The sequence below is a fragment of the Desmodus rotundus genome, chromosome X (assembly GCF_022682495.2).
Source record: "Desmodus rotundus isolate HL8 chromosome X, HLdesRot8A.1, whole genome shotgun sequence".
Classification (NCBI taxonomy): domain Eukaryota; kingdom Metazoa; phylum Chordata; class Mammalia; order Chiroptera; family Phyllostomidae; genus Desmodus; species Desmodus rotundus.
The window spans coordinates 93,161,548-93,187,842 of record NC_071400.1 but is presented as its reverse complement, the minus strand read 5'-3'; the positions used below and the strand labels follow the sequence as shown (position 1 = coordinate 93,187,842).

Genomic DNA, 26,295 nt, shown 5'->3' with positions numbered 1-26,295 from the left:
CACCCACCCACACAGACACACACACACACACGCGCGCGCGCGCGCGCCCCGTTATCACAATTTAAAATCTAACAATTGCTATGTGCATCAACAGATGAGTGGGTAAACAAAATATGGTATTACATACAATGGAATGTTATTCAGCCTTTTTCTGTTTTTAAATTGTTTTATTGTTGTTCAAGTACAGTTGTCTGCATTTACCCCCCTCCGCTCCCCCCATCCCAGCCATCCGCATTTCCCTCCCCTGATTCCACCCCTGCCCTTGGTTTTGTCCATGTGTTCTTTATACATGTTCCTGAAAACCCTTCCCCTCTTTCCCCCATTATCCCCTCCCACCTCCCCTCTGGTTACTGTCAGATTGTTCTAAATTTCAATGTCTCCGGTTCTATTTTGCTTGCTTGTTTGTTTTGTTGATTATGTTCCACTTAAAGGTGAGATCATATGGTATTTGTCTTTCACTGCCTGGTTTATTTCACTTAGCATAATGCTCTCCAGTTCTATCCAAGCTTATTCAGCCTTTTTAAAGGTAGTCTTTCCTAAGGCAGAATTCTAAAGAAATTCTGACACATTCTGCAACATGAATGAACCTCGAGGACATTTGGTAAGTGAAATAAGCCAGCCACAGAAAGACAAATATGGTACGATTCCATTATATGAGGTTGCTGAAGTAATCACACTCATATAGAAAGTAGCTTGGTTGCCAAGGGCTGGGGGAGGGGAGAATGAGGAGTTGTTTAATGGGCACAGAATTTCAGTTTTGCAATACAAAGAGGGAGACTGGTTGCATAACAAAGTAAATGTACTTAACACTACTGAACTGTACACTTAAAAATGGTTAAGATGGTAAAGTTTGTGTATGCTGCCACACTGAAAAAATTTTTTAACAGTTCCATAATTTCATTATCTTTCCAGTGCCCAACTTTCCAATCCTTATAAAGTCATACGTTTTTACCAATACATTTGTTTGACTTAACACCCAAATAAAATTCACAAATTGTCATGCCTTATGTCTCTTAAATCGTTTTTAATCTATGAGGTTCCCTTTCTCCCCTTCCTTGCAATTTATTTAAATAAACAATGTCATTTGTCCTGTGGTTTCTCACAGCCTAGATTGTGGTGTCTGCACCCCCTGGTCCTCCTTTAACACTTTTCCTCCCTCCTCCGCATTCCCTGTATATTGGTAGTTGGACCTAGATGGCTCGGGCTACTTTGGATTCCGTTTGAGGAGGAGGCTAAATATACCTATGTGCATGTGCCGGCCCAGCTGAAAAAGCGAAGCTGTCACCAGTGAAGCTGCTTAGAGTGAGAAAGACGCCGTTTGCACGCCTAGGTCAATCACTACAAGGGTGGAGATGGAGGGAAAGGGGCGGGGCAGAACTACGTGGGAAAATGCCTTTGTCCGCTTTCCACGCGCGTAAGAGTTGCGGAAACAACCAACAGCGGGGCGGGGCCTTTGACCAGAAGTGACGCACGCACGGCCGGCGTCCGAGTTGCCATAGAGGCGGAGACAAGGATAGACTGGCTGTTGTGGGGTCGCACTTCCGGCCATCTCCCGGGGAAACGCGCATTGTGGAGTCGGCAGTGGCGGCAGCCGCTAGAGTCTCCGGTGACCGGGACCGCGGCGGCGGCCCCGCGGGCGGGATGTTCCGGAGTTTCAGTAGTTGGTTTGGCTCGCTGCAGCCGGCAGGGGGTGGCCTTCAGTCCGAGGGAGACGAGCAGCCTGAGCGAGACGCTCCACCCGAGCCGCACTCTGCGCCGCTGGCGGAGTCGGCTGAGAAGGAGCTCCTTCACCAGGCCAAAGGCCTTGGCGGTGAGTGTCCTCCGGGACCAGAGTGTGTCGGGAGTGCCCGCAACCTTCGGTTTGACACCCCTGGGGCGCGACCCAACATGGTCGGTGTTGTGGGGTTGGGGAAGGAAGGTATGTTTGTCGGTCGGTCCTCTCCTCTCTGGACGGCAGAGGTTGGTGAGGAACTGGGCAAAGCCAAGCTTCATCAAGCAGTCAGATCCCGTGCCTAAAGTTCCTGGTGACATGTCACTTTTTTTTTTTTTTTTTTTGGATTTGAGAGAGACAGAGAGAGAAACGATTTGTTGCCCCACTCATCCATGAATTCATTGGTTGATTCTTGCTTATGCCTTCAGTGGGGATCCAACCCCACAACCTTGGCGTTTTGGGACAATGCTCTAACCAGCTGAGCTGCCTGGCCAGGGCGACATGTCACTGTTTACAAAGTGTAAGCATCAGGAGCAAAGCCGCAGTAAAGCGGTGTGGCCCGACCTCTTTAGGTTTGACAAGGAATCTTTTTTGTTCAACCTGCCAACTTTCTCTTCCACAATCTCCCACCCCAAGGACAGAGCCCTTTCGGGAGCTTGAGTAGGTTGAAAAAGTGACTTTTTGCCCTTAGGGAAGAATGTATTGTCGGAAGTAAATTGAGGAAGAGTTACTGAAGGCCTTGGTCTTCTTTTTAGGTGCAGGGAACCTTTTTCCTTAAGGCAAGAAAGTGGCTGCCATTTTTTTCCCCTGTGATGTGTAAGTTTCAGTCCTGGGTATTTTATGAATGATACCTCGTTTCACCTGTTAAACAGTCCAGTGAGTTGGGAGAGCAAGCCCAGAGTGCTTGCCCTAAGTGATAATCATAGTAAGTGGTAGCAGTGGAATTTGAACCTAGATCTGTCTAATTTCAAAGCCCATGTTCTTTCTGAGTTTACTGTCTACTTTAAGGAGGACAGTAAAAAGTAGGCTTGAAGGATAAACACATGCTGTAGTAATTCGGATTCTAGAGAGACCTTGGTGGGCTTAAATAGTGGAAGAAAACCCCTTTGAAAAGGTAGGCCCTAAAACAGACAGCACTGGAAGTGAGAGAAGGTAGATGTTAAATTTAGCAAACATGTGCAGAGAATCTGCTGAAAGCCAAGAGCACTAGGGGAGGCTGGGGCCAGAGAGTGGAGAAACACATATTTGAATAAGACAGGCCCTAACCTTCAAAAAGTTTACTTCGGGGTGGAGGGGCAGGGAAAACAGACAACCTGAAATGGTAGTGTGTAATCTCAGCTCAAGACCCCCAAACAGTGCACAAGAGAAATAAAACTAAGTGTTGTGTAATAAAATCACTAAACAGGGAATGACTGTTTCCTGCGTAGAAAATTAGGAAGAGCTTGGAGTGTTGGAGAGATGGGAGGAGATGAATTTGACCAGAGCAGAGAGGCTATGTTAGGTAGTAGGGATAGATAAAAGTTAGGAAAAGTTGGCTATAGGGATTTACCCAATTTCATACAATATACAGAGCAGTTTTTATTTATCTTCATGGAGGTATCAAAACCGACTTCTGAAAACTTTGTGAGGGCTTTATTGAAACCTCATGTTTGTATTTATGTAATTTTTAAAAGATTTTACTTACTTATTTTTAGAAAGAGAGGAAGAGAAAGGCGGGGGGGAGAAACATCAACATGTCCGTTGCCTCTCATGCACCCCCCACCGGGGTCCTGGCCTGCAACCCAGGCATGTGCCCTGACTGGGAATCAAAGTGTCGACCCTTTGGTTCGCAACCCGCACTCAATCCACTGAGCTACACTAGCCATACCTGTTTATGTGATTTTAAAAAGGTATAAAGGTTGTAGTTTATACACAAACCTTCAGAAAGACGAGTGATCAGTTTTTTATTTCTATGTATTGATCGTAAGAGGTGTGTTATCTTTAAGAAGACACATCTGTGTTTTGAGAACTGAAATTTAATATCTCTGAGCCTGACTCCCATTAAATAGATTAGTTTCTTTAGCCTTTTAAAATCTACATGGAATTTCCTAGGAGCCCCATTTGTTCTGCAAACATTTGTTGAGTGCCTCCCTTCAAGATTGGACCCTAAATATTTCTGCTTCATGATGACCTATTTATAAATGCAGGCAACTCACCAGTTACAAGGAGTGCACACCCAGGCACTGCCTCCACCACAACCATATCTTCCCTCCTCGGCCCTCCCGCCTGGTGATTTAGGACTTCCTATGATCACCTGCTTCAGAGGAGGGCAGTTTATAAGCAAACTCACTAAAGAACTTCTCCCCACCTCCCCTGCAGGCCTCATGTCTCAAAGTAACTTCTTATTCACAAATTGGTTGTGTGGTTTTGTTAGAGTCAAGCAAATTAGAGCTGTATCTGCACTCTTTCTTTAAAAAAAAAAAAAAAGTACCTCTGAGAGTATTAAATATCTGAGGTCTATGCATAGTTTAAGTAAGTGGGAGGTGGCCAGAGATGAGCCTTGGCTTTTTCAAAACCCATCCCTAAGACCAGTCCATGCCCAGGGATTAAAGGAAGGGCCACCTCCTTTTCCATCTCCTTTAAAAAGTACTATTAATATTTGTAGTGGAACTGCGTTAATTAGGCCATGCCTCCTTTTCTCTAGGGAAAGTTCATTTCAAGTTCTAGATACCTAACTTGGTTTACAACTAAGAGGGCTCCAAAAGTTTGTGTTTGCATAGGGAAATGCATGTCTTCTTTGATATAAAGGTGAAATCCCCAAATCAGTTGTGATGACAAATCCAGCTTTTACCATGAGGAGAGCGGTGCAAGTGGTCAAGAGCTTGGATCCCAGGGTTTATGAACAATACTAAAAAACTGGAGATTTTAGTTTGAAGAAGAAACTTAGGAGCATTGCTTACAATTCTGACAGGTTTTTGTTTTTTGTGTTTTGTTTTTGTTTTTTTTAGAAAAAAGATCATTTTATGTTACTTAAGGGGACAGATCTTAGTCTGAGAGGTACAGATGACAAGGGAAGTAAAAAGTTTTCTGAATTAGAGATGGATAACAGTAATTGGCTGCCCTTTGAAGTCATATGTTCCCCATCCCCGGAAATGGGGCCACCTGGACAGGAGGTTGGATTAGTTAACCTCTATAGCCCCTTCCAACACAAAGATTCTAAAATTGTATGAAATGTGGTATTTTTGATAAATTAACCAGTGTCTTCACAAGAATATTAATGTTCTAAGGCTCATATATGCCTTAAAAACCACTGTCTGATGCCCTGGCCAGTGTGGCTTGGTTGGTTGGAGCATCATCCTGTACGCCAAAAGGTTAGGGGTTTGATTCCCAGTCAAGGCATGTCCTAGGTTGTAGGTTCAATCCCGAGTCAGGGCACCTATGGGAGGCAACCAATTGATATTTTTCCCCCCCCCACCCACTCCGTCTCTCTCTGTCCTCCCTTCCTCTCTCTCTAAAGTCCATGAGCATATTTTTTTTAAAAAAAACCACTCTGATTATTTCCCCATTCTAACAGCAAGCCTTAAACTACCTTTCTCTCTTTACTCTAATAAAATTTTATGCTTTTTCTTACCTTTGAGAACCTACCCACTTTCCTCTACCCTTATCATGCCATTCAGTTCTGCAAGCTTTTGTCACTTGCTCAGCTGACATGAGGCAGTATGAGATTGGGGTACAAGCTTGCCATTTAGAGGCAGATAGCCTGTGCTTAAGTTCCTTTTACTACGTACTGTCTTTATACTGATACCATTTGCAAATTATGGGAAGTCCCACAAACAGACGTTTAACGAGAAGACCTTGATCATTTGTGTCCAGGGTCCCCCAAACCACCCCTGGGTTTGATGAGCACCCATCAAAACTGGGATTTCTTTGGCAAGGAGGAAGGGGATAGGCTATTGGCTAGGCAGTCAGTGGGGTAGGTCTGCCCCCGTCATAATGGACAAATAATTTATCCTCTGTGAGCCTTGGCATCCCTATCTGTAAACTGGGCAGATTATGCCTACTCTTCCCAGGATGGTCGTGAGACTAAAATGACATAATGAAAATGAAGATATGAGTATGACTGTCTTTAGTGTTTGTGATCTGCCCTCTCCTTTCACGAGCTTTTAGAGGCGTACTCACTCGCAGATGTTTTACTTCCTTTTCTTCCTGTTCCAGACCCTCTCTTGTGCCTAAGTGTCTGAAGTGGACATTGTACTCCTGTTACTTCCTGTTAACTCTTAGCTTAGTCTCAATTTTTTTCCAACCACGTAATAAAAACTGTCTTTAACTTGATGTCGAATGATGTCTTTGCAAAATTAATAAACCACTTCTTGAAGTTTGTGTCTTCCAGTTTTAATATTGTTTTATGTATTTGTTCATTATTAGGAAGGATTTCTGCTTATATTAGGGTTTGCCAAGATTTCTATTTATTAAAAATCTGCCAGATTTATCATGCGATGGGTTAATCTAGGAAAGGAGGGACATCTTTTCTTTGAACAGGAGGGAAGAAGAAAATAACGGTGGGATACTTAGGGGTAAGACAAGTTTGCAACAGCTACTGGGGGAAACTGGGGAGTTTGCTAAGGGTCTTTGAAAGAGATGAGTTAAAGGCCCACTGTGGGTGGGCAGTCTGCTGACAAAGTGCAATGCTTCTCGTGTTTTTGTTTCAAGTTCTAATTAACAAGGAATGTGCCCTGTGATTTCAGATTCTTACAAGACCTATTTCTGGGAGAAATTACAAATTAATAACCATTGTACTGGAATGGAGCATAGACTCTTTTTGTTTTCGTTCTTTATAGACTATCTATTTAACTTTGCGACTGCTGCTACAAAAAAGATAACTGAATCAGTTGCTGAAACAGCACAATCGATAAAGAAATCAGTAGAAGAAGGAAAGATAGATGACATCATCGATAAGGTACATTTAAATATCTTTTGCTAGTAGGAATTTTTGAAATTCATTAGCAGCTAATATCATCCCTTCTTAGGAATTTTGTTAAGTAGGATATTATATTCTGATAAAAATATAATATTTGAGATTGTAGGGGTTTTTTTCTCTTTCTGTGTAACAACTGGCCATGGTATAAGTTATCTGATTTAAATAACCTTTGTTTTTTAATGTAGTCTAAAATATATCAATACTTTTGGGTAATGCTAAACTTTTCATATTATGAGTTTAATTTTTAACTATAACCACTTCAGAATATATTTATGCTTTTCATTATTTGGTTAATTTTTTAAAGTCTTAGCCTGTTTTTTTTTTTTTTTTTTTTTTTTTTTTTTTTTTTTTAAAGATTTTATTTATTTATTTTTAGAGAGAGGGAAGGGAGGGAGAAAGACTGGGAGAGAAACATCAATGTATGGTTGTCTCTAGTTTACCTCGTATTGGGGACCTGGCCTGCAACCCAGGCATGTGCCCTGACTGGGAATCAAACCAGCAACGCTTTGGTTCACAGGCCCGTGCTCAATCCACTGAGCCACACCAGCCAGGGCAAGTCTTAGCCTGTTATGAACAGCCTTTTAAGACTCTAATGAGTTAGTTTGTTCATTTTTTACCGCGGTGAATTTTATTTATGTTAATGCTTATTTGAACTAAGGAGATCATCAGTTTAATTTTAGACAGCTTGTTATTTAGACACTTTTGTTGTGTGTACTATTCATTAGAATGAGATTTTGCCTGTCTTATATTTTTTTAATAATGCAAAAGTTCAGTTTTTAACTCATATTTTTGCATTTGAAAAGACAGTTCATCATAAAGGGTGTTGTATAGTTAAAATTCAAAAACGTTGACAATTGTCTCTTCTTGCGGATAGGGGAAACTATCACTTTTTTAGCCTTTTTATTTGAAGAAAACAAAATGTCTCAAATAGACTTTACAAATCTTCGATGTAATTCTTATCTAATAATAAACTTTTCAAGGTAATTTGACTATGTATTTTTTAATAGACCATTATAGGCGATTTTCACAAGGAACAGAAAAAATTTGTTGAGGAGCAGAATACAAAAAAATCAGGTATGTATAGGCTTGTTGTACACAACTTACCTGCCAAATCGTATTGAGTACTTATTACGTGCCAGTCACCGTGATAAGGCCCTGAGAATACAAAAACGTGTAAGTAATGGCCTCCATTCTTTGAGTAGTGCAGACAAGTGGGGAAGACAAACCCATAAACCTTTGGGGTTTAAAGAAAGGAAGGCATCATTCCCTGTGGCTGGGATGGTGGGTGAGGTCAGCCTGTGATGACCCGTCTGAGGAGCAGTACATTTCTTTACTCACAAATTCTTTTTTAAATGTTTGTAATTATAAAATTTCAGAATCCCTACTTTTACCATTTGGTGGTGCTCAAACACCACCTCGTGTTTACCATTTGGTGGTGCTCAAACACTGGCCTCGTGTCTTTGAATCTGGCCAAAGTAGGGTAAAAGAATTCAATCCGTTTGGGCAGTATTACAATTCAAAAAGAACTAGTTAGTCCTGTAGTGAGTTCCCGTCAGGCATTGTTGTTCCTTGGTAATCTCAGAGGTATGAAGCAGCTCTTTGGGACAAATAAACTCTGCAAATGAGCATAACTTAGTGATTCATGGGAAGCAGTAAAATTGGCGTGGAGACTTGGGGTAGAGCTGGTTTGTGCCTCTGAGATACGAACTGTGAGAGCATGGGGGTAAAAGGCTTGGAGGTGATGTTAGTTTTGAGGTGCCCATTAAACAGCCAGGTGAGAGAAACATGTACAAAGGCAGGGAAGGGAGGGCAGGTGGCTATCAGGAAAATTTTATTCCTTGGTCACATTAGTTACATATCAAATGCCCGGTAACCACATGGAACTAGCGGCTTCCATATTGGACAGTGCAGATGTAGAACATTTCCATCATTGCGGAAAATTCTGTTGGTCAGTACTGTTGTAAACTAATTGAACAGGGTCCATTAGCAGTTCATTTGTTTGAAGCATGGAGGAGAATTCCATCTACAAATACAGATTATTAGTGAAGTCATGTAAAAATCCTGAGAGTAGGTGATCTCCTTGATGAAAAGTGTGCCCAGCATGGAGAGAGATAAGCGGAGATCTGCCATGTTTAGGGGGAAGGAGGAGCAGAAGGAATTGACAGTTTTTAAGTGCCTGCTAAGGGGCGGGTGCTTTACACAGGGTGGGGCAAAAGTAGGTTTACAGTTCTTTGTATGGAAAGTAATACAATAATTAATAAATAATAACACAAGAATAAACTCTGTGTTTCACATACTCAGAACTGTATCCCTACTTTTGCTCCACCCTGTACATGCCATCTCATTTAATAAAAGGAAAGACCAGCAAGGTTAAGTAATTGCTGAAGGTCGCTCAACTGGTAAGTGATGAAAACAAACCTGCCAATGAAGCCTGCCAGCGCCCATTTACCCAGGAGAGAACAGCCAGCAGAGAGAAACAATGGAAGCCCCCAGAGGGGAGAATTTCCAGGACAGCATGGTCCTCTGAGAGGCGCACTCGCAATGCGCGTGAGAGGGCACTGTGTAAGTGCTCCACGTTCATGTGTTCGCTTAGTGGTCAAAGGGATTATTTCTGCAAAACTGTGAGGACCCTCTGCTGTGTATCTTCTGTGCTGACCACCCACCTCCACAGCCTTAGCTCTGCCCTCTTGCCCCGCTCCAGGCTCAGATGGTAGAGCTGCTTCCTTTGAACACCCCACCTACTCACACACCCACCTCTGAACTACTCCTAGTCCAAGGTGGGCTCCCAAGTCACCACAGAAACGGCAGGGGACTTACCTTTCCAGGTGGTTGCCATTTGTCATCTGGCATTATAACCATGATGAGTTGTAATCATCTCATCTTCTTGTCAGCCCCGGAGACAACAGGCTGGGTGTAACGTGCCTTGGTATTCCCAGCACTTTACTTCTAAAGGCTCAGAGGATTTAATCCCAGCCTCGTTTTTTATTGCCTCCAATTCGCCTGTTTCTTTCATTTGCTTCCACTCCTGACAACCCTTTTCCCAATTCCTAACTGCTTATCTTACAGCCAGCCTCCTTATAACATTTTGTCGTGAGTCAAGTACAATAACTTTTTATAAAAACCTTTATTTGCAAGTTATTTTAATATACAGAAAAGTTGCAGCAATAAAAATAATATAGAGAATACCAGTATGCTTTCTACCCAGACTGTGAAAGTTTTACAGCTTTAGGAAATTTAACATTGATGTAATACTCACGTTCAAATTTTGTCACTGACCCAGTATGGTCTTTTATACGTTTTCCCCCTCAGCGCAGTATTGCATTTTTTGTTACGTCTCTTAGTCTCCTTTAATCTGAAACATTTCCATAGCCCTTTTTTTTTTTTTTTTTTGCCCCTTATGACATAAATGGTTTTAAGAATTCCCCCCCCCCATTTTTTGTAAATAGACCATTTCTCATTTGAGTTGTGTTTGATACTTCCTCATGGTTATGTTATAATTAGATTCAGATTATTCATTCTTGGTCAGAATACTACATAGATGATGTGTCCTTCTCAGGGTATCTCATTGGGAGGCCCACAATAGCCATCTCTCCTTTGTTGGTGATGCGATTTTGGTCGCCTGGTTAAGGTATTGCCCACTTTCTCCACTGTATAATTCAAGTAGTTTTTTCTTTACCAAATGCATACATGCATAAGATTTATGCTTTAAGTCTGGGGATTGTGAGGACCTCATTAGTAAATTACTAAAATGGTTGTATGGAAACTTTCTCATTTTTCAAGCCACAGTTGCAGTGTAACCCGTGTAACCTGTTTTTTTCTTTTCTTCTTGGCTACTCCAAACCTTTTAGAAGCAGCAGTGCCCCCATGGGTTGATAGTAGTGATGAAGAAACAATTCAACAACAAATTTTGGCCTTATCAGCTGTAAGTATCTTGTGATACTCTGTGTAGAAGTACTTTCTTCCTGTCACAAGTTTATCCTTGGCAGTTGTTTTTCTTCTATACCATTTTTCAAATCTTTTAAGACGTTAGGAATGTACAGATCAACTTTGACTATTTTTTTTTTTACTAACTTTTAATTTGCTTCTCCATAAGTTCTTTTTTTCTTAATGGAATAGAATAGCCTATTACACAAAATAATTCTTTCAGCCTTAAAAGAATTCTTTTATGTTATTAAGATGGATAATCTTTTGAAATATGCTATGACCCAAAGCTTCCAGACAGCATTCTGATTCTTCTGAATGAAATGATTATATTCTAAGTTTCTTTTTCACTACTATATGTGTTTGAAACTGAAATTGAAAGAAATAAGTTTCATATGCTAGCCCACAAAAATTTCTCTTGGGACTTTAGAGGGAACGTAGCAATACCAGTTATCAGGTGTATAGAGGTGTACAGACCCTTCAGAGGGAACGTAGCAATACCAGTTAACAGGTGTATAGACCTGACAGTTTCAGAAAGCACTTTCACACACATTATCTCTTTTCGGCCTCACCGCACATCTGCGAGGTAGGCAGGCTCTTCTATCGCCATTGTACAAGTGTGGGGATTGAGACTCTCAAATGTGACCCTCTCTTACCTGTATCTCCATTGGGCTGTGACCTCTTAGGGGACAGAGACTGGCTTTAATCTCTGTTGTAAGGACCAAGTCCCCCACCTGGCACGGGACTCAACAAATAGAGCTTTTTGCTGTCAGCAGTTTTCAAGTTTTGTTTTTAACCCACTTTTTTTTTTTTAAATCAAAATCATAAATGGAACCTCAGTCTAGACAGCAAACAAACTGGACTTGGTACCTCCCTTCTATTGCCCTCCCCCAGGCATTTTAGGATTTTTCTTTCCATTAATAGACCCTTTAAAGGTCTGAGCATCCATTACAAGTTCAGTGTGAACAGCATGTATTTTGTTTACTATGTTACAGCCAAAATTGACACTGATGTCACATACCTGCTTATCCTCGAAAGAAATAGGGACAGTTAGTAATTGTTATTTGAGGGGAAACATCATAAGCTCACTGGTCAACTCCCCTAGGTCCTGTAATCACCCCCCAAGCCTATTCTTCTCATCTTCTCTATCTCAGAATAGGACTCAATGTATTCGCCATTTTTTTCTAGCCACAAACTTGGGGGTCTTCCTTGAGGTCATACCTTCCCTTCCTTCTGCATGCCCCCCCCCCCCCAAGTCCTGACAATGCTGTGTTCAGACTATAGCTCTGGTCCACTTTTCTGCTGCTACCATGGTGGTCCTGGTGCCATCATCTCCTGCCCAAGACATCTCAACTGTTGTCCCTTCTTGCCCCTTTCCAGTACAAGCTTATTTCAGCAGCTATAAGGGTTCATTTATGGTGTGAATCGCTTCATGTCACTCCCCTACATTGACACTTCTAATGGCATCTCATCTCTCGTAGACTAAGATCTAAACTTGCTCTGCAGCTTCCAAGGCCCTGGGCTTTACACACCTCTGCTCCCTCATGCCCCACTGCACTGACCGCCAGCACTCTAGCCACTGTTTCTGTCTGGTGGACGACCAGGAGGCTGCTATAGAAACCTCGGGGAGACATGGGGGCAGTTTCAGGCTTTGAAATTTTTACACTGGAAGGTAAAATAACTAAAATCCATTTAGGCTCACATTCTTGCTTTATTCATGTAGGAATTCTCAAAAACCAAAAATGTTTTTAAAATCCAACATAGGCAAGATGAGATGAAATTGGTGGTTTTAGGAGCAGCGTAAACTGTTCCAATCTTTCTGCGGAAGAGTTTGAGCAATATGTATTGAAATAATCTTACTCTTGGACCAGAAATCCCACTTCTAGGAATTTAGTCTAAAGAGATCGCTTTAAAAAAAAAAAAGATTTTATTTATTTATTTTTAGAGAGAGGGGAAGGGAAGGAGAAAGAGAGGAAGAGAAACATCAATGTGTGGTTGTCTCTGTGTACCCCCTACTAGGCGCCTGGCCTGCATCCCAGGCATGTGCCCTGATTGGGAATCAAACCAGCGACCCTTTGGTTCACAGGCCAGCGCTCAGTCCACTGAGCCTCACCAGCGAGGGCTAAAGAGATCACTTTAGAAGAGAATCTTTCTAAGAAAAGATTAGGAACAATATGCTGACTAGCGAAATGGGCTGGTTAAGTCAATTATGTTCATTCAATGTAGACATAGCTACTTTGGAGATGGGAAGATGTTTGTGATCCTGAGTGAAAAGGGAAAACGTGTGATCCACAGCATGCAGTGTATCTTTCTGTTTAGGTCAAATTGTATTTGCCCGGGCACTGTATATATGCAGAGAGACATGTCCCTGAGGGTGTGCATGGGGTTGTTTGTGGATGGTGGGGGTTTAGACTATGCTTTTCTTTCATGTTTTGAATTTTTTAAAAACAGGTATGTATCATATTTATAAGTAAAAACATGGTTAAAAAAAAAAAAAGAAATAGAGTAGAAACAATCAGTCTTGATGGTTTGAGTGGTCCCAAACAGCAGGTTTTTTGCCTTGGTTATTATGCTCAGTCCATAGGAGAGGGGATGATTGGAGCCATCCGTTTACACACTGATCAGCGGAGCCGGGTGCTACCTCTCAGGAATTCCAAGCCACCCTCATTCCCTCAGAAATGGGCCCAATCCAGGGAAGCTTTGCCTTTGGGTTTTGCCTTTCATTTCCTTCTTGGCTAACTGAAGAAAAGTGGTCCAAGAGCAACACGGACTCTCATGGCTCTTCCAGGTTGGGTGTATGGGCCCAGGGGTGTTGGGGGTAACAGCAGGGTCCTCTCACAGTTTCATGTTACATACTGACTCTGGGTCACAAGCCATATGAGAGTCTGTGAAGGGGATGCTTTCTCACTACAGTCTTGGGTCGAATTTCTTTTTAGTGAAACTCCAATTTTAATACACTGATGACAAAATGTTCACATACATATTCATATGACATTTTATTTTGTCAGTACCTCTTCATGGGTTGTGGATTCTCTAACCCTTAGTTTAAGGCATCTAAGCCTGAGTGCAGCAGTGTGAAGAAGGGTTTACTTGATGTTATTTGTCACTTTTTTAAAAGTTTTTATTTATTTATTTTTAGAGAGGGGAAGGGAAGGAGGAGAGGGACAGAAACACTGGCATGATACAAACATCAACCTCTTGCCTCTCATATGTGCCTTGACTGGGGACCAAACCCGCATCCTAGGCATGTGTCCTGACCAGGGACCAAACCTGTGACCTTTCACTTTGTGGAACAATGTCCAACCAAATGAGCAACACCAGCCAGGGTGTTATTTGTCACATATTTTTTAAAAGAACACTGAGTCCTGACCGGTGTGGCTCAGTTGGTTGATGTTGTCCCACAAAACGAAAGGTTGCAGGTCCAGTTCCCTGTCGAGGTGCTTATGAGAGGCAAGTGAGTTTAGAAGAAGAAGAAGAAGAAGATTGATATCCAGCAGGGCAAGAAGAGTGAAGGGGAGCCAGTTAATTCATTCTCCTCTCCGCTGCAGGCATCCTAGCACCATGTCTTTTGCTTTGCAAACTTGCAGGAACCCCATCTTTTGCCTTGGAAACTTGCAGGAGGCAGACTGCGGGAGTGAGCAGCTAAGAGGGCTGCATGAGAAAGTTGAAAGTGCTGTATAAGTTCAAGATGGCAGGATCTCAGTATCTTGCTGTGCTCGTAGTGTTGTCACACCTGTGGCAGGGTTCATCGTGCAGAGTAAAGTCAGTGTCCTAGATAAAAATGGGCAGAGCATGTGAGATGCCCATTGAGTTTGCAGCCGCACTACAGTGGGAGGAGTACTTGATCCCGGAAGGGGAAGCCCAGAGTCCTGGCCCTGCCACTCACTACAGCACAAGCCTGATCTTGGACAAGCTGTTTTGCTTCTGTGACCCAGTTTCTTCATCTGTAAGGTGAGGATGGAAGTGCTTGCTTCACAGTGTTGTGACAAAGAAGCTGGGGTGTCTGCTGGCAGTCAAGGCTTGGGGTCACTGCAGCTCAGCGAAAGTTTATTGACTGAATGAATAATGAACCTTTTCCCAGCCTGGCCATGCTCTGCAGAGAAGCCACACTGTCTCTCAATCACCATCACATTACCGGGCCCTTGGTATAGGGACTGACCTGTGCAGCTTCACAGGGATTTGTCAGGCAGAGCCTGCGCCTTGGCATTCTGTAGAGAGGAGTAGGACGAGAGCGTGGCCTGTGCACACTTGAGAAGTAAATTGAGTGGTGGGTTTCACTTTTCTGATATGACCACCAAGGTTACCTGACTTCAACTTCAGCCAGAACGTTTCTAAGATTATCTACAGTGGTTTTCACATACCTAATGGTGCCCAATAAAACAAACATGTATTCATTATGATTTCAAACTATATAATTTCAACTAATTGCATGATTGAATCCTGGTCTCCCACAAGGCTGTCCAGTAGAGACTTAAAAATATATGAAAGGAGTGGTCATTCTCTGCTCTCTCTTAAGTGGACAGGTTAACAATAGCTCAGTAGACTTGCGGCTGAAGTCTTCAGGAGAATTCCAGTATTCATCAAATCAATGATGCATTGTTAAATATTAATTGCATTCTATGGTTTTGCCCCTTTTCATCAAAGGACAAGAGGAACTTCCTCCGTGACCCTCCGATCGGTGTGCAGTTTCATTTTGACTTTGATCAGATGTACCCTGTTGCCCTAGTCATGCTCCAAGAGGACGAACTGCTGAGCAGGATGAGATTCGCCCTTGTTCCTAAACTGTAAGCACTGTGTTCTCGTGGCGCCGCTATACAGAATGTGGACATGTGTTTTCAGCGGCCGTGGTCGCATGCACAGTATCAAGGAAAAATTACGGAATGGGGCCTAGAACAGACTCAGACTCTCTTGATAACAATGGGCTCTGTGGCCCTGACCAGTGTGGCTCAGCCGGTTGGGCATCATCTCACAAAACAAAAGGTCACCAGTTCAATTCCCAGTCAGGACACATGCCTGGGTTACGGGCCAGGTGCCCAGTTGGGGGCATGTGAGAGGCAGCCACACATTGATATTTTTCTCCCTCTCTTTCTCCTTGCCTTCCCTCTCTCTAAAAAATAAATAAAAATAAAATCTTTAATAAAAGGGGGCTCTGTGGCCCTTCAGCACCAGACACACACAAACACACACGTACACACACACAGCACCATAGAATTAAAACTTTCGGGAAATTTGGGGTGGGGCTGAGATTTGCTCTTTCACCTCTAGTTAGAAGGTAGAGTGCATTTAGGGTCTATGAGGCCCATCAGGACCTGCTGCTGCCTTCTCTGCACTCTGCCCTGCTCCCTGGCAGTAGTGTTCTTGTCTTCTTTCCCATTTTCCTCTGCCCTATGGCCCTCTGCCCTCCCCAAATCCCTGCCTGTCCGTGAAGTACCAGCACAAGCATAGTGTCTTCTTTGACATGCTCCTGGCTGCCCTTCGCAGTAGGCCCCCTTCCCTTCCTCTCTGCCACCACAGCATCTTCCCATCTTCCTCACCTTTTCCAATTCTAGTCCCTTGTTTTGAATCTGTCGTCGACATGAGCGTTCCTTTTTTCTAGCACTCTGTTCCTATTATATGGATGCAGTGTCTTACTGTTCTCTGAGGACAGGAAGTATAGTTTTCTTGTGATAACTCTTCTCTCTCTGTTCTTTTCTGTGAATTTTTGTGTTTGCTTTGGGCTCTTTCATGTTGCAGGCTTTTTTACCCATCCTTTGGGTGAAGGCACCATGCTGAGATGTGGTTGGGGCTGTGTGTCCCACAGGCCTTTTGGGCCTGGTGGCTTCTCTGAGGGCTCTTCAGCCTCCTATCAGGCTGCAGGTAGAATAACAGGGAAAGCCTGGCCCCTGTGGCTTCCGTATAGTGTTACGTCCCCATTCTCAACTGTGCCAACCAACCCTGACTGCACAGAGGCTTAGCTCCTAGTGGACCCTCAGACTGCCATGGGGGGACACAGTCCCAGGCAGAAGGGGCAGCAAGGGGAGTCGGGGCCATCTCCTTCTCCTTAAGGCCCTCTCTACTGCCCCTCCTGCCTTGAGCCCAGACTTGGAACAACAGTTATATAGAATCCTTTATTTTTCCTTTTAGTGAAACTCTTCTCTCCATAATTATGAGCATATTGGTGGTAAATTACTATTATACTCACAAAACCCTGGGAGTTGGCTTCTGAACAGTTTATATGTATATATCTGTTTGAAGCTTTTTTATCTCAGAATTTGAATAGCTGCCTCTTTCTCAGAGAAGCACAGCAAAGCTTGGGGGTCCAGGTGTGTTTCATGCGTGAAAGCTCCATCAGCTCGAAGAACTTTGGAATCACCCTAGGCCACACAGTGGACTCTGCCGGTGCTCTGGGGACTGTCCAGAGGCCCTGAGGCGCTGAGACATGTGGCCTCGGGTGCTCACGGGAGGCATGTCACTGTCCACAGTTTTGGTTTTTGACAATTCTGTCTCTCTCTCACTGCTGATAATAGTTTTAGATTTTTTTTAAAGCTTGCAGAATTGGTATTTGGCAAATAGTATTTCAGATTTGTTGCTGGCTAGGTAAACTGCCCGTTGATTAATGCAATTCCCATTTCCTAGTTATAATTCTGTTAGCGATGCTTTAGAAATTAGGGTTGGTTGGTAGTCTTTATCTGTTAGAAATGCTTACTGAAGTATTAATGGATGACGGGGTATGATGTCTGTCATTGCCTTAAAATTCTACAACCTACCCCCAGAGAAAAGCACTGTGGTCAGGGGAGGAGGCGTAGATGAAGCATGACTTGCAAAATGGTGGTGGTTCTTAAAGTTACATCATGAGTACATGGGGGTTCTTTGTTCTGGTCTTTCCACTTCTGTTGAAATTTTCATAATAAAATAAAGCAAAAATGAACCATCACACGTAAATACCCAGCTTTTGGACTTTTCCTCCTGACATGCAGAAATGCAACTTTGATCATTTGAGACACTTTTTCTGAACAGAAGCCATCACTAAGCAGTAACAGTTTAGAAAAGAAAACAAATATTTTCTCTGTGTTTTAAAATGCCTTTTAGTGTGGTAGCACTTCCCTATGATGGCAGTGCCGGCGAGAGGCAGGGCCCTGTCAGTGCGTCAGAGGCACCCTCTGCGGCCTTTACTCTCACGACAGTAGGGAAATCACAGTTCCTTCCTGTGACAGTCTTGGACTGTGACATATGTGCATTGTTTCCCAGAGACCGTTCACAGCACACTAACACCCTAAAACAGTCCTTGGAGCAGAAGTGGTCAGGTAAATGTTTGGGAATTGATACACTGGGTGGATTTTTTTAGAACCTTTAGTAGGTCGTGTGCATGTGACTCTCTCCAGGAGGTAACCAAATATTTCTGCAGTGTGCCTGTGACCACTCCCTGTTACATCAAGAGGGAGAGGACTCTGGGAAAAGAAAACAGTTTGGGTGTTTGTTTTTATTATGAGAGCAAACATCGCCCGAGAACCACTGTAGATAGACAGGACCCGGTTCGCTTTGGACATTTCAGAGAGCTCAGAATTAAAAGTGATCTTGAAATTATTCAGGCCACTCACTACCTCATGGGAAAGCTAATCTCACTTTTGTATGGCTGTGATGTTACAGTTTAAGGCCTCTGAATTTATCTGGGTAAATGCCCAGTCCCTGCAGTTGTTCCCCAGGTGTTCTAGTCTCTGTACCCCTCTCCCTCTGGGTGATTACCCTCTGAAAGCAAGTTCCCGAAACATATGCTGTGTTGTCTGACTGCAGAAGAGCACGCTCTAGAGAATCTTGTGTGCTTTTTAATGCAGTCTAAGATTTTGTTAGCTCTTCCAGCAGCTGTAGCACAGTGATATTTCTCTGCTAAACTTGTGGTCGGCTAGAAGTCCTTACTGCTATTACGCTGTCTCCTGCCAAACTAGTTCCAAGATATGCTAAGAGAAACAGAGACTTGTGTGGCCACATGAGTTTGGAAATGCTTCTTGGCACATGGTAAGAACTGAACGAGTAAGAGGTCATTATTGCTGTGCCCGTCTATGTTGGCAGACAACTTGTCTTATCCATCCGTTAATACCTCCCCCCCCCTCCCCCAGCACCTAGCATGGGGCCTAGGTGCATTTGGCACTCAGAAAATCTGGGTAGGATTAATGAAAGAAAAGATGGCTGTGCCTAACATCATGTCAGCTTGTTACCTGGCCTAATTTGGAAGTAATCTTGCATTTTGCCTGTCATATTTTAAAAGCTAGCTTCTTGACCCAGCTTGGCCGTTTACAGATGTAAACGACCCTGTGTTCTGATGTGCTATCTAAGGTAAGCCCTCTCCTCTTTCATAGGCGTGGCTCTCATTGTTTTCTCTTAGTTCTCACTGACTTTCTTCTGCTCCTTCCAGGTCTTTCTGTCATGCTTTCTTCCTCAGCTTTCCCCCATTCTAAGAAACTTCTAGTAAATTAGGAGGTAAAGAGACATTCTCTGGTACTCTTGTCATTTCTACTAGCAAAGCATTTTTACAACATAAGACTAACGATTCCTCCAGGCCACAAGAGAAAAAACAAAAATTAAAAAAAAAACCACAGAAAACATACCACATATGTCCTGCAGGTCACCAAAGTTGCTCCTTGGCTGTCCTTGGCTAGGGGAGCAGAAGGGGGGTACATTCTGTGCTTTGGCTGAGTCTTTTGTCTTCTACCCTTGATCTTTTTATTTAATTGCACAGAGGTGAGCATAGTTATCAATGTTTATTATTATTATTATTATTATTACTTTGAAACACTCAGAAAACTTATAGAAAGGTGAGAAATACAGTGTAAAGAACTTGTTTCTGAGTCATTTGGGACCTGATTGCTTTAGTGTGTATTTGCTACAAACGGATTCTCCTGCATAACCACAATGTAACCATCCAAATAAGGAAACGGTCACTTCCAGGTTTTTGCCATCTAGTTCTCAGACCCTATTATGGTTTTAACCATTTGTCCCAATAATACCCTTTTAAATGAAAGGATCCAGTTCAGACTCACATGCCGCATTATCAACCATCTCCCACCTCATTGCTGACTCTTACAGATTGCTAGTTATTTACAAGCTGCCAAACATTTCCTTTCATAAGGAACAACACCCTCAATCCTTTTGTCTCGCTGCTTGAAAGCACTTAATTCTTCAGTAAACAGAAAATAATTGGTGGGGTCCTGGCTCTGTTTCCAGTCTCCCAGGTGATCATGCTGCTTTTCTTCACGACAGCACCCAGTCTTCCTCTGCTGAGGCCAATGTTGGTATCATTAAAATATCTAGAAATGCTGAGGCTTCATTGGTGTTCTGTAAGTGTTCTTTTGCTGCTGTGAAGATAGCTGTTCTTTTTATCCTGTCATTCACCTTCCATTTGGAAAGCAAATGAGAACCTTCTTTGAACCTCCCTTAGATTTCCAAATGCCCCTAAAAATCATCTATTCCAATCTTCATGCAACAAATAACCCCTCCGTGCATCTGTAAGCATGCATGCTCAAATGTGTTGTTGTTTGTCTTTAAAAGCGTGAAGGAAGAAGTGTTTTGGAGGAACTACTTTTACCGTGTGTCCCTGATTAAGCAGTCAGCCCAGCTCACAGCCCTGGCTGCCCAGCAACAGGCAGCTGCCGCCAGAAAGGAAAAGCGCCACAGCAGAGAGGATACATTGCCACTGACAGGTATATTCAGAGAACTCTCTGAAAAACAGTTACTTTAAAAATATTCTTAACTTAAAGACCCTCATGAGCTTGTCATCTTGTCTGTACCAGAAATGTCATCATCTTATCAAAAACTCTTCTTTCCAGAGGAAATAATCATGCTTCGCTTGTTGCCCTTACTCGCTGACCTCACTCACCAGCCTTTGCCAGTCTTTACTTTGCTCTCTTTTTCTCATTCTTTGTTTTTTTTAATTTCTTCCTTTTTATTTGTCCTTTGATCAGCAGTCACCTTGCCGTCTCTTTCATTGCCCATGTGACTTTGTACACCTTCTGCTCTCCACCGATTCAGTCCACCGCTTTTGTTTGCTTCTCAGCCTTCATTCAACCCCACGTTCCCCTAGTGCTGAAGTCTGTAGAGCAGAACTAAGCTCCGTTCCACTCCAAGTTACAAAACCCCAGCTCAGAGCCAGGCGCCACTAGATTACACATTTGATTCTATTGTGACAGTTCACCCCTGGTTGGTGGGGAAAGTGTTTTATAATATCAGCAATGATTTAATATCTGTAATAATAATTAAAACAACAAATGTATTACCCTGGCTGGCTTGTTCAGTTGCTTACAGCATCGTCCAGATACACCAAGGTTGTAGGTTTGATCCCTGGTCAGGGCACATAAAAGAATCAACCAATAAATGCATAAATAAGTGGAACAACAAATCAAGGTTTCTCTCTCTCTGTCTCCCCTTCCTCTTTCTCTCTCTCTCTAAAATCAATAAATTAAAAAAAGATTTAATGTATTTTGTTATATTTTTTAACATTTAATGAATACCTGCTCTGTATAGGTACTATTTACAACTGGAGACTTTCCCATTCATGGAATTTTAAATAATTAGCAAAAACAGTGTGTCCTAGGGTTCAGATTGTATAGACCACTAATGTAATGAATTTGCTCTATGCAGTGAAGTTTGGCATTTTACAGATGTTAATAAGAATCCCAAGTGTCTATGATTCTTTAGTATTTCCTTTTATTAATTTTATTGGAAAATGCCATTTTATCAAATATTGCCTACGTAACAAAATGGGCTTAACACAGGGTTCACTAAAGGCTAATAAGATCTAGTAGGGTTTATAAGTTAGCAAATGCAGCTGTGAGAAAAGAAGCTGCGATTAAGCATTACATTTTACTGTGTACTTCCTAGCATTTGTGAGAAAGGGAAACCTTGGTAAATAAGTTAGTTCTCATTATCCTAAAAGAAAGAGCAGAACTATTCTTAAATAGACTTTGCTAACACCGAAGTCAAAAATTATTTCCTGCTGGGAATCTCGTATAAGAGGCATTGAATATGATGACATACTAAACTATTCCCAAAAGAAAGAGGGATGATTTCACCTGGCTATTTCTTGTAATGATGTAAAAACTGAAAGCATACTATTAAAAATTTATTTCTGTAAATTATTTAGTATCATCATACTTGTGGATTTTGAGCTGTTATTATTATATGTATTCAGAATTAAATCAAGCAATTATTGTCTGTTTTATTCTCACTTCCTAGAGGCAGTACGGCCCAAAACGCCACCTGTCGTAATCAAATCTCATCTTAAAACTCAAGAGGTAATACAATTTTACATTGTACCTAGTAGTTGATGTCTGGAAATGAAGTGACTGTGTTAACTATCTGAGATACCATTTCAAACAACTTATGAATACAGGTCTTATCTGCTGTGAAAGAGAGGGGGCCAACTTGAATAATTAAGGAGCTACAGCTCGGACTTAAAGCAATTCCCTGGCATGAATCATTCTAGATATGCTCTTCGGGGACTGGACAGACTGATTGGAATGATCCAAACTGGGAGTGAACACAATAGATTCCAGCGGTAACTCATTTAGTTACCAAGCAACTGTGCAGGTTAGAAGGTTGGAGAACAGTGATCGTTGGACTAGCAGAGGAATGAAATGAAAATGATGCTGCATTAAGTTGCGAGATGACCATAAACAAGAGGTCTAGCTTATAAATGTCACTTAGGAAACCATTTCCACAGCTTATTTGTTGCATTTCAGGATGAAGAGGAGATCTCTACCAGCCCAGGCGTTTCTGAGTTTGTCAGTGACGCCTTCGATGCCTGTAACATAGATCAGGAGGACCTTAGGAAGGAAATGGAGCAGCTAGTGCTTGACAAAAAGCAGGAGGAGACAACAATAGTAGAAGGTACAAAACAAAACAACCATTCTAGTCTCCATTTCTGAAGTTGATTGTATAAAGTTGTTATTATAAAGGAGATAATACAAAAATATGTTGTAACTTTTGCATCAGAATTGCTTCTCTGTCCACCAGAGGAAGGATTCTAGTACATATGACTAGACCTCATACCCCTCTGCCCTAATCATTCACAGAAGCATAGACAGAAGAAACTAAGACCCAGTGATGTGTCCCAGGCTTCTCAGTCCAAGGACAGGTGGCCAGGAACGGGAGAAAGCAAGTACACCTTTCACATGGAGACGCTGCCTTCTGGCACTCTGCTTTAAAAACTGGCATTCCCTTTGGGTTTATGCTTATATCTAGAAGCTGCTTTTCCCAGCTGCTATATACCACAAGAGCATCACTTCTGGGAAGGAGCAGGCTGCCTCTAAAAAACTAAAGAATTTAGGAAAAGAGTGCATTGCCTTGGCTGGTGTGGTTCAGTGGATTGAGCATCAGCCTGTGAACCAAAAGATCGCTGGTTCGATTCCTGGTCAGGGCACATGCCTGGGTTGTAAGCCAGGTACCCAGATGGGGGCGTGCAAGAGGCAACCACACATTGATGTTTCTCTCCCTCTCTTTCTCCCTCCTTCCCCTCTCTCTAAAAATAAATAAAATCTAAGTTAAAAAAAATATTACAAGAAAAAAGTGCAAGCAGGGGGTTGCTTGCTTTGACATATCAGGACAAATTACAGGCTTTCTACTGGATGAAAAGCAAAGGCCTGGGTCCATCATCAAATGTAGACTATTTCCTGAAGCCTTCTGAGACTCACAGTTTAGGGAGTCAGCTGTTCCCATAGGTTGCGCAGACAGCACTGGTCAGAAAACTGGCCAGCTTCCCAGAGGCTAGCTCCTGGCTACTCTGGAGACCTGTTCTTTCTCTGAATCCTTGCCCTAGTTGTAACTTGGGCCACTTAATATTCTTTTTTATAGTAGTTGCCTTGGCCCACCCCAGGTAAATTGTAAGTTCCTCAAAGGCAGTTACACCTTGTCTGGTTGTCCCCCACAGTACCTGTCATGGAGCCTGGCACCCAGTAAGCAATGGATAAACATTTCTGTAATTGGTTGTTATGCAACACACTGTCTTTTCCCTTGAGGTCACTGCTGCAAAGAAATGAAAACATTTGGTTTTTGTTTTCTCTGTAGCTACTAAAAGTTTATTTTTAAAAGATGAAAATGAATTTAGGCTTTGCTTTATAAATAGCTGGTTTGTTTTGTTTTCTCACTGTTTTATAACACTACATAGCAGATGCCTCTTACCTTTACATACATATGCACGTATGAACACACACACACACACACACAAAGTTATATTGAGTGTCCAAGCAGAAGCTGCTGCTCTAAATCTCAACACGGAAGACCAGTGTGAGAGCTCAGATGGAGCCCCACGTGAGGGCCAGGCCTCAGCGAGAGACTGCCTGACTTCCAGTCCTGGGCCCCTTGCCTTCTAGGGAGACTACTACTACAGTGATTAAGCACAGACTGTGGGACCTGCAGATCTGGTTCCATCTACATGTCTGTTGCTGTCAAGCTGTGTGATCTCAGGCAAGTTCCTTAATCTCTCTCAGCCTCCATTTCCCCATCTGTAAAATGTGTATAATGAAAAAAATGTGTATAATAGTGGTATCTAGTCCATGGATTGTTCTAAGAATGAAAAACTAGAGAGTGGATAGTACAGTGACTGGCTTAGAAGTGCTCAAGGAATGTTCACCATTTTTGCTACCATTATCATCACTGTTAGTGGTAAAAATTAATTTGTCCCCAAATATTATCAATTATCCCATTAAGTTGAAGGAAAAGTAGAGGCCTAGATAAAGCAAAATAACACCCCATATTTACTGACAACATCTGATATCTTGGTTCTACATTTAACAAAGTTTTCTTTCTAATCATATTAGAAAGAATATTTGTAATTTCTTAGTTACTCTTAAAATTTGTTCAGTTTTTCTGGGCACACACATGAGGAAGCCTGAGACATTCAAAATGACTGTGGCTAGGACTTACTTAGGTAGTTATAGTCAACTGAATTGTTAAAACCAGCATGATGAATTCAGAGAGAATCTTTTCCTTCTCATCTCTTTCTTTTAGACGATTCTACAGACTGGGAAAAAGAACTACAGCAGGAGCTTCAAGAATACGAAGTGGTGACGGAGTCAGAGAAACGAGATGAAAACTGGGATAAGGAAATAGAGAAATTGCTGCAGGAGGACAATTAACTGCTTACTGAAAGAAAAGAATAGTCCTTAACATTCTGTAACTGACATTAAATTCTTGATGGTAACACTCTGAATCAAAAGGCACAAAAGAATATAACTTTAGGAAACTCGGAATTATTCTTTTTTCACGTTGAAAGTTGCCTCTTTAAAAAAAATCAAGAGAGCACTTACTCTAATCAAAAAGGGATGTTTAATATTTCTTTAATATAAATCTAGGTAGAGATATTCTTATAGTCAATATGGATATCTTAGCCACAGAAACACAAATAAAATTTTAGAATTATGTTTTCCGTGAGGTCAAAAATAGATTCTTCAATTGTGGTTTTCTAAACATTTGTACTTTTTGTTGCACTTTTGTTGATACGTGTACTTTAAAGTATTTAATGGATTGATAACTATCAAAATGACCAAATTGTACCAAAGAACTCAAGAGGAAGCACTTTCGGAACTGTTTTCTTGGTATTTTCTACAATTCCATCTGGAAGCCAAAAGATAAAATAATTGTAGATTTTAATCGTATAAACATCACACAATTTGACATTGAGAAGTACTGTGCAAAAATATTTTTCTCTGGGGTCTTTCTCATTTTTTTGTTTTTAACCATACCACATTTAATAATGCTATTTTCCTAAATTTTACATCACAGCTTTTGTAAAAAGCAGGGCCCGTCATCCTTTTTTGTATTAATGACCATCAAAATCCTGTTCAACTTAAAGTCTCTTGTTTCAATCACCACCACATACAAATAGCTTTGTCTTAATTAAACTGTCGGTCTTTATAAAATTGTGTTCCTCTGAGTACAAACTTATGAAACTTCATTGACCAGTCCTACTTGCATTCTGCTCAACTAGAAGATGGTTATTTTAAAAGAACAGGGTAGCTTAACTTCCAAGGCATTCATTTCTCAAACCTTTCATAAGTTTTAAGGAGCTTTTATTTCATAAAAGGATAGAATTAAGATAATTCTTTATAAGAAAATGTACATATTTTTATTCTTCACGCCATAAATATTAGTCTATGGTTCTTTGACAAAGGTATAGTCAACGAGAGAACTGAGTGTGGGTCCAAGCGCTCATTACTCTTACGTTTGTAGTTTGGGATGCAACCATGTGAGTGAGCCAGACTGTCCCCAGCGAGGATGACTTGGATTGTAGCAATAAGCTCACGTGCTCATGAAACCACTGACCCCATTATCAGGAGGTCGCCACTGCGGTGCCACAGTTGCAAATGACTGAGTGTGGGCTCAGTGATGATGACTGCTCACTCCCGAAAGAACCCTAGTAAAGGGAAAGGCTTGTTGAATAGAGTTTGCTGAAGGGAAAGAAACATGTTAAGTGCTTTTAAGTTGCTAAAAATCCTAGATGTAGGCAGATCGCAACATGATAGCGCTCAGCTCTTAGCATATGCACTAAAACTTATTGATGGATGTTGAATAAATGTGCAGAAAAAGGTTTCAGAGAAAGTTAAAAACCTAAAGTGACAATGGAATTATGTTGATTGTTACATCAATTTTACATGATACTCATTGCATTTAAAAACAACCTAATCGTGTATTGCCTCGTGAAAATAAAAGGATAAATTGAGACTATACACAGCGTAAA

The 26,295-nt window shown here is 41.8% G+C and overlaps 1 protein-coding gene across 1 annotated transcript; it reads left to right on the top strand.

The window, feature by feature from the left end:
- Window positions 1-1,489: 1,489 nt before the first annotated feature.
- SYAP1 (synapse associated protein 1) lies at window positions 1,490-26,295 on the top strand. Its single transcript, XM_024569897.3, has 9 exons — window positions 1,490-1,810; window positions 6,529-6,647; window positions 7,676-7,742; window positions 10,517-10,590; window positions 15,234-15,373; window positions 20,112-20,263; window positions 21,795-21,853; window positions 22,301-22,448; window positions 24,567-26,295. The coding sequence occupies exons 1-9, from the start codon at window positions 1,642-1,644 to the stop codon at window positions 24,692-24,694; spliced, it is 1,056 nt and encodes a 351-aa protein (XP_024425665.2). The 5' UTR covers window positions 1,490-1,641; the 3' UTR covers window positions 24,695-26,295.

Coding starts and splice junctions, on each gene's coding strand:
- SYAP1 (XM_024569897.3), top strand. CDS start 1,642: ATGTTCCGGAGTTTCAGTAGTTGGTTTGGCTCGCTGCAGCCGGCAGGG. Junction 10,591..15,233: donor AAATTTTGGCCTTATCAGCT/GTAAGTATCTTG, acceptor TTTTCATCAAAG/GACAAGAGGAACTTCCTCCG. Junction 21,854..22,300: donor CTCATCTTAAAACTCAAGAG/GTAATACAATTT, acceptor GTTGCATTTCAG/GATGAAGAGGAGATCTCTAC.